The sequence below is a fragment of the Crocodylus siamensis genome, chromosome 1 (assembly GCF_052110815.1).
Source record: "Crocodylus siamensis isolate JL-2025a chromosome 1, ASM5211081v1, whole genome shotgun sequence".
NCBI classification, from domain to species: domain Eukaryota; kingdom Metazoa; phylum Chordata; order Crocodylia; family Crocodylidae; genus Crocodylus; species Crocodylus siamensis.
Genome location: NC_143395.1, coordinates 89,097,114 through 89,105,605, shown reverse-complemented (window position 1 = coordinate 89,105,605; position 8,492 = coordinate 89,097,114). Strand labels below are relative to the sequence as shown.

Genomic DNA, 8,492 nt, shown 5'->3' with positions numbered 1-8,492 from the left:
GCAGAGTAAGTCCAACCCCAGCATGGGCTGGAGGGAGAAGCAGCAGAGGCTTGTGGCACCCCCTGCCCCAGGCTGGGGCTCCCCTATGGTGCCAGGCAACCTGGCTATGCCACCCCACACACACTGGGCAACATCTCCTTGCTGTCCCACCCTGCACCTGAGAGCACAGGCATGGGTCCTTAGTGCCACCAACCCAGCCACGCAGCTCTCTACCATTCCCAAAAGGGATCCCCTTCTCCCACTGGAGGGACAGGTGCCTCTGGGTGGACACAGCTGGCAACAGTACACAGCTGGGCTTGCTGGTGATGCCGAGCGCTGCCCCAGCCCCCCTTACCCCACCACAGCCCCAGTGCCTGGACACCTTCCCCCAGCACTCCACGCACACCTGGACAGTCCCCAAACCCTGGCCCTCCAACCCCCACTCCCACTGACTTATCTGCATCCAGGTGCTCAGGCTGTTCCCACCATGCCACCTGGTTGTATGCTGGTCATGTGTGTGTGCACATGCACAAGGCACCCCCTGCCTCCAATCCCCCCCCACTCCTCCCAGTCCCAGGCAGCAACTTGCAGGCTGGAAGGTTGCCAGCCTGCAAGGGGAACCCTCTATTTCCCATGGTCTTGTCCTTTAAATAGGATAATCCACATTTTTTCCACAGTAATGGAAAACCTGGATCCCTGGTGATGACAAACCAAATTTCTTAATTTAAACCTCAGAAAATTGACCTAGTGTTATAATAAAGCCAGGGTGAACAACAAGTCAATTTGCCTTATGAAAAAGTTCCCTGTATACTAGTCTGTAGCCCAGCAACTTCTAATAGCAAAGAGCTGCTATTTAGCAAACAGCGCTAATGTGCTGATGGATTTCATTCTCTGCAGTTATGACAGGGTTCAAAGTATCCTCACCAAAAAAACAGTAGTGTTTATATTTAGAATTCAGTTAGTGCTGCTATACTGCAAGCTTACTATTGTGAAACAAAGCAAACTTTCCCATCTAATCTGATACAAAACATACTTGCTGGTACCCTGTCCATTCACACCACTACCCACTAAGCCACAAAAGGAAATGAAGTTCACCGCCTCCACACAACTGACTGTTAGAATGATTTGCTCCACCACGTAACTAAAAGAAGATCAGTGAGCGTGGGTAGTGTTCCAATAGATCTCCATTTTATTGCCAGATATGTACGTTGTTTATAACATAAAATGACTCCATCAACTGCCAGTTCATGCTAGCAAAGGGCTGTGTATCAGAGCACACATTGCTAGGTATTTGTACAGCCCTTTGGCTCTGTAAACCCAGAGCCCTCTCATCTAACTAAAAATCCATTTTGCTTCACTTTGGGGCCAGCTGTTGTTCATGCAACTGTAGGAGGATGGCACGGTGAGAGTTTTCAGGCAGATCTGGGAAGAGAGTATCCACCCCTCTCTCCCTCCATCTGCTGGGCACCTGTAAGTGTAAGTGATTTGGTTGTAATGCTCCAGTACTGAACTCTGAATAGACACACCTGTATTAGACATAAGTACAGGCAGATGCCTCTCACTCTGCTCCCTGTCCAGACTTCATTTGTGGACCCACATTTTTCTCCTGGTGCTCCCAAAGCTAAAGCAAAGCTAAGCAAAAGTGGGTTGTAGCAGTATGGATGGCTTGTGGAACAGGTTGGTTCATGACAGAATTTGCCACATTCAGCAACCAAGCCTGCTCTACAAAGTGATCCCTAGGTCTGCATGGGCCCAGTATCTTCTAGGAAGTCCTCCCTGGCACACTGCCTGCTAGAAGCCCGTCAAATCCCTGTAATCTACTTAGCAGTGAATTGGGAGTGTTGCTGTGACAGCAGTCAGGTATAAGAAGTCTGCAGGTAATCATCTTCCCCATTCCATGACTTAAAGGCACCCTTCTGAAGGAACCTATTAATGATGTCTAACAGCATCCCTAACTAAGCCCTACTCCATTCTCCTGTTAATAAACCCACCATTACTCACAGTCTTTGGCCTTGGAGTGGTTCCTGCTGTTACATTGCTACCTTTAGGATCAGCCATTAAAAGATGCTGCTGGTAATCCCTGGGATGAGTAGATGCAGAAAACACCATACGCTGAGTCCAGGCTGCAGAACCTACAACAGGCATAGCGGAGTTACAGTTTAACTTGAGTACACATGCTGCTTCTTCCTGATGTGTAACTATGTAGATGTGAACATCTAAGATGGTATTAAGAAAGCAAGCTGCTTACAAACCAGTGTGATAACTATGTACAGTGGCCATACAAAACCGTCATCCCTTTTTGCATATGAACACGGCAATGAATGGGAATGCAGGGAATTACTGTAGGGTGGATAATGACAGTTAAAGAGAACAACTGTGCCTTATTCAAATTAGCACTAATTATAAACCTTTGCATGCTGAGAGTCTGGATTTCCTGACAATATGAATTAGTGATTATTGGTAGGAAACAATGGTTACTTTATTACCTGAAAAAGACCTTTTTGTGCTGCCAGCACTGAGAGAGAGAAGATTTGTGGCTTTCCTTCTCATACCTTTTTAAAAGAAAAACATTTACAACATACTTAATGCAGTTAAAGAATGAACACAGTCATCAAGAAGACAGACAACAATGTGGCTTTTCAGAATATAGGCTCTAGCAAGCTGCAAACTGGATGTCAACAGGTGTCTGACAGTGCTGGAGACTAACCTTAATTCATCCACATAACAGATGTAATATAGGATAGCCCCACCAATTTGTTTCAGTCCCAATACAGAGTGACTGTCACAAAGCTAAGGCTGCATGGTGGCCCATTCAGTTTTTTGATGATCACAGAAGATGCCTAATGAAGAATTTATTGTGGTGTGAACATCTGTCCAATCAGGATGATACCACAGACACCTACTTTCAGAGAGGCCAGTAAAACAAGCTTCACATAATATCCTGTGACTACTGAGTTGGACAGTTTTTAGTCACTACCATCAACCTCTAGGCAAAAGGCACATCCTCAGTTCCCTCAGTGATTAAAACACCATTCCACAAAGTCTGTGGAGATTCAAAAGTGGGCAACTAATGGAAAAATGTGAGGGGAATTGATCCCTGCAGTTAATTGACAGGGACCAATTTCCTACCAGCTCAGAATCCTCTGCTGTCCATGCAGTGGTAAATATTTTTTCCTTTTTGAAGTCTTACACAAAAGATATTTTCACTGCCACTGGGAATCTTCTTAACCTTGTAACACTCAATGGCATTTCTCTCAGCTTCGATGCAATAGCAGAAATATGAAAGAAAGGGCAAAACCACAAGATGCAGCTTAATCCCGCAACTTGCCAATGTATAGCATTTCACCACTGAGGCCAGCGTGAATAGAGGACATGCAAATGAAAGCCTTCTCCAATATACACTGACATTGCAAGCATGTTTCTTATCAGCAGTAAACTGGCATTTACAAGATCTTTAGCTCACAGAGGAGTACCACAAAGGTGCCAGCTTCCCCTCCTATCTATCCTCCTATTCAGGTGGATAGATGGTGACCCTGCCCTCCTTCCCTTCCTGGGGGTTTCCAGTAGTTTAAACTCTACCAGGGATTCCAAAGACAGCCTCCTGTGTTGGTTGGCACCACTGTATTAGATGTGGTCACAGACCATCTCTAGTCAGCCTGACCCAATATATATAATCTGGCACTTTTCTCTAGGAGAGGCCTAGATAGTGACCAAATCCTATTGTGTGACATATACCCCAGTGTATTTAAATGCATGTAAAAAGCTCTCTTTCAGGTTAAGGGTCCCACTGCTGAAGTAGGAATGCACTGGCAATGCCAAAGTGCTGCCAACAAATCCTTTCACTGGGAAGTCAAAGCTTGATTCACACCCCAAATTTAAAATGATCTGAATGCAGACTCCAGCTCTCCAGTTCAGACCCTTTTCTAATAGCATGATCTTCCTTTGTACATACAGGCAGTCCTCGACTTACAATGTTTTGAGTTACAACATTTCACACTTACAACGTTTATAAATTGACGCCCTCTTTTAACTTTCTGACATCAGTTTCAACTTCACAATGCTTGATCTGATGCCAAGCCACACCAGCAAACAAGTTTCACCCATTTCCATGGCCATCATCTGTCCAAACTTCCTTGGACACTTTCTTTAAGAAAGCAGACTAGACTCCAGAAAAACTAGAGCCAAGATCCTGAGAAGAGAACCCTTCAAAACATCCAGCAAAGTCTCCTCAAAGAAGTCCTTCCAAATCAATATGATTGCTATTTACAGTATAAATACACTAATGTAGCTATATTATTCGTCTATAATTGATTGAGTACAAAATTATAGGCCACTTTGGTGAAAACAGGGTATCGGGCCTTGGCTCAGGAACCAACCCCCCATTTATAACATTGTTTCCTATTGGGAAAATTGGTACCGAGTTACAACATTTCAACTTAAGATGTGGTTTTCAGGAACCGATTGTATCGTAAGACTGAGGAGACTATTGTATGTAAAGCCTGATAGTAATAGTGTGGGGTGTGGTTATTAAACACATAGGGGCTGTGCTGAGTCGTATCAATCAGAATCATGAGACTGCACCAATTTATCCTCTGAATTTCCATATGCTGTACGTTTATGCTGAATCTGAACTCATTGACACTCTGTGTTTTATTTCTCCTTTGATTCATGCTTCATCTTCATTAGTGCCATAACTGACATTTCTTTCTTTTGACAGAAATATTTAAAGGCACCCAGCAAAGGAAAATTGGATTTGTAGCCCTTTTATGACATAAAAGTGGCCTTGCATGTTGTTTCTCCTGCTTGTTTGGTGTCTTCCGTAGCTGACTGAAGAACTATCTTTGTCACAAGAAGAAAGGAATGGACAGACAGCAGTGGGGCTGAGGAGGGCAGGAGGGGAGGGCCAAAGGATACAGAACTTAAACAGGTGTTACAAAACACCTAACAGAGGTGGGGAGACAGGGCTCTTTATTAAAGTTTGGAGATCCTTGCTCCTTTAATTTAGGGCTAAGAAAGCTCCCAGTCCAGTTCTCTTGTTCTCCAGAGAGACTTCCAGCCAAAAGAACAAAACAGATATTCCTGATGGGTCTATAGTTAAAAACAAGCACACAAGCTATAAATAACTCACATCCCACATTTAAACTCTCCAAAAATCATTTGCAGGCAGATTATTTTGGCAAGCCGGTGGTGATAAACCACACTATTAATCTATTGGCTTTGTTTAGATTGCCCATCCCATTTTTCTTTTTTTAAAAAATGCAATTACATGTTCCTTACCTCCAGATGAGCTTTTCTGGTAAGCTCCAGCTTCCAAATCATAAACCTGACCCTGCAATTCGTCCACACGCTGGAAAGCATCCAGTTTCAGACTGCGCTCTTGGATCAACTGGCTCCTTATCTAAAGAGGAGATAATATCACACTAAGAGGATTCATGCTCAAAAAAATCATCTTCTACTAACTCTGGTTTAAAGCAAAGGTCACAAGCTAAGGGGAGGAGAGGCTGGTGCCTTCCACATCAGAGCTGGCTCCATTTCAGTGACTGGCGAAGTAATCTCTAGAGATTGGTTTGTAAAGCACTTGTGCGATCTCTCTGGGTGTAGAGCATGACCTACACAGTGCACAGTGTCATTTTCATTTTTGGTTGATAACATCTGTACTGTCCAGCATTGCAAGAAAAAGAGCAAACAGATATTGTGGGGCTCTTTCCCTCATTAATCTCCTAAGCCTTCTATTGAGCCCTTGGAAACTAGCTCATTCAGAAAGGCATGAGGTTTCATCAGTTAGAGCAACTAAGTAGGCCACCATGCGTGACAGCTTATGCCTTTCCACACAAGTTAGTTTCTAAGGCACCAACCACCCTGTCCTGCCCGACTCCAGGCTACCTCCCTCATTGCTGACCCTGGTAAAGCAAGTCCCATCAGCATACCTCCCACCCGGACAGTCACAGTGTTGTTCTATGTCAAGTAATGGGCAGCAGCAAGTTCCCTTTTGCTACATCTCCCCTAATGTCTGTATAGCCACAGAGAAGGGGTCCAACAACTGAATCAAGTGCCCTTGAGGCAATACCCATTGTGGAACTAAGTCAACGCACCAACATTTTCATGCCCACATTGGCTCTTCTTCAGGTGGTGGCTGCAGCAGACAGACTAAGGTCCCCAGGCTGTAATTGGCATATCCCCAAAACTATGTTACTGGTTTGTTCCCTCAAAGGCAACAACCAGCTACTGATACTTCTGGTTTCTCAAAGTGTTACAAATATTTTGTAAGCACAGCATAATGGTACAGGGCTGCATCACAGAGAGAGAGAACAATGAACTCATTGGCCTGTGTTCCAGCACTGAATGCCCTTCCCTCACAAAAGTTTCTCACTGTCATGTACTCTTGATAATGGTGCTTATAGAAAGTGCCGGCAGACTGCCGAATTGTCCCCAATGAAATGCCATCTGTCATCAGGACTTTCAGTCAGTGCTCTCCATGTGCTGCTTTCAGAGTTGAAGACAGAACTAGGTTTTGCCAGGAGGACGAGTCAGAGCCAATGGTACAATTGCAAATAAGAGCTATAAAGCCACATTCCTGTGAGAGGGAAAGAATGACATGTAGTCATGGGGACTTACCTAATCAAAGTCTAATCAAGAGGTTTTCCAATGTTTTCAAACTGCAAGCCACTTTGTAAAAGATCAAAAAGATCTATTCACTGACCCACCTCCCCTCCTTCACCCCACTGGGGGCTCCGTACACCAAAACGGCACCTACTTAACTTACTGCATTTAGAAACCATAGGTAGATCTATGCCAGCCCCTTCTGAAGATAGTCCAAACTTAAGGAAAGTTCAATGCAGGATTAACACTACCATCTACATCGGCAGCACCTCTATACCAACTTAAGGTGCCTATGCACTATGAGGGCACCAGTTTACTTCACCAAATGTGAGCTCCTTGGGTAGGTCAGCCTAAATACTGTTAATTTCCCAAATATTTAATCTGCTTGACTACCAAAGGGGGGTTCCAGAAGCACAGTTTTACATCCCTTACCAATGATTCTTAAACAAGCAAATGAGGGGTCTTGACTCTCATCTGTCAGACAAGAAACAGAAAGTAAAAGCATGGCAAAAATTCTACACATCAGCTATGCGTACTGTCCATGCAAACTGTTCAAGTATCCAAGTCCTGACTGTGAGCATAAATGCCAGGAGCACTCTGGGCTAGATCTAATAAAAGGACTTGGGCAACATGAGGTACTGCAACACCGAATTTCTAAGTGCCTGGTGCCTGGAATGGACTCCAGAATCCTGCAGCAGATGCCCTGAATCCATCAACACGGCATTCATGGAGTGAGGTATCTCAAAATGAGCTTCAAAAAACCCACAAAAGGAGGGTGGCGCTGCTGGGCAATAGGAAATGCTAAGCATAGGTGTGTGACTGAAATCTAACCCCTCTCCAGACACCTCCCCCAGATGCTGTTGCCCACTCAAGTTCCAGAGCCCAAAATCCTCCCTTGAGTGTACAAGCAATCAGGGACTCATGGCCAGAGGTGATATCTTGTATTAGATCAACAAGATTTTTGCAAAACAAGTTCTTTAATTGCAAGCTTTCGGGCACAAACACCCTTCATCAGGCATCAGAGAAAAGATTGTAAAAGTTTTCCTGGGTAGAAATGAAAGTTTATATTTCATAGGATTTCACAGAGGGGTCAATAGATGGAAAAAACTTCTGGGCAGCCGTTCTTAGCTGGTAAGGAATCTCAGCTCTCCTGTGAAGCTGTGATGATGCAAATTACCTTAGACAAAGGCAGGAGCAGGATTTCAGGTTTCAGGTGGTCAAAGTTGTTTCCTGCTTGGGAAAATATGAAGATTTTATTTTAAAAATCAGCTAAAATTCAATATCTTCCATGTGTCAGGTTTGTGCCTGAAAACTTGCAATTAAAGACATTCTTTTGCAAAAATCTTGTTGGTCTAATAAAAGATACCACCTCGATCCCCTGAGTGTAGGCACTTATAATTGTTCTTTGAAAGAACGGAATAAAGTTTACTTTTCTTTTAAAGCTCAATCACTGGAGAAGGAAGTGCTGCAGCCTATTGGTTAGGGCACTCAGCTGAGCAGGAGGAGTTCTAAGGTCATCCTGGGTCCCTCATGAGACTGAGAGGGAAATCTAGTTCCTACATCAGGATCAGGCACGGGTGGGAACAAGCACCAAGCTGTTCAGCCCAAGCATGTACTGAGCATGTACTGAAGCAGACATGCGGGCATGTGGAGAACTTTCAGGCCAAACAGGGAGGAGCCTGGCAAATTTAGGCACCAGTCAGATTGGGTAACTGATAAGCAGGGGCATTTAGATCACATATTTGGATGCATCTGCCTAAAGTCTGCCCAAGTGCTTAATTCCTTACTTGGATCTCTGACACTTCTCTGTCAAAACAACATGACGTGACTTCATACCTATGGCCAATGAGTGCTTTATCGTGGCTCGTCTCTATCCCCAATTCAGTGATACTTGCCCTGTATTTCCCAGACTA

The 8,492-nt window shown here is 44.3% G+C and overlaps 1 protein-coding gene across 1 annotated transcript in view; it reads right to left on the bottom strand.

The window, feature by feature from the left end:
- Positions 1-1,155: 1,155 nt before the first annotated feature.
- Positions 1,156-8,492, bottom strand: part of LOC149873015 (uncharacterized) — a 148,494-nt gene continuing 141,157 nt past the window's right edge. The window contains exons 45-48 of the mRNA XM_090031419.1: positions 5,257-5,377; positions 2,466-2,531; positions 1,981-2,111; positions 1,156-1,447 (exon numbers count right to left, since the gene is read on the bottom strand). Of these exons, the coding sequence (XP_089887545.1) occupies positions 1,334-1,447; positions 1,981-2,111; positions 2,466-2,531; positions 5,257-5,377 (432 nt within the window). The 3' untranslated portion in view covers positions 1,156-1,333. The remainder of the gene's footprint in view (positions 1,448-1,980; positions 2,112-2,465; positions 2,532-5,256; positions 5,378-8,492) is intronic.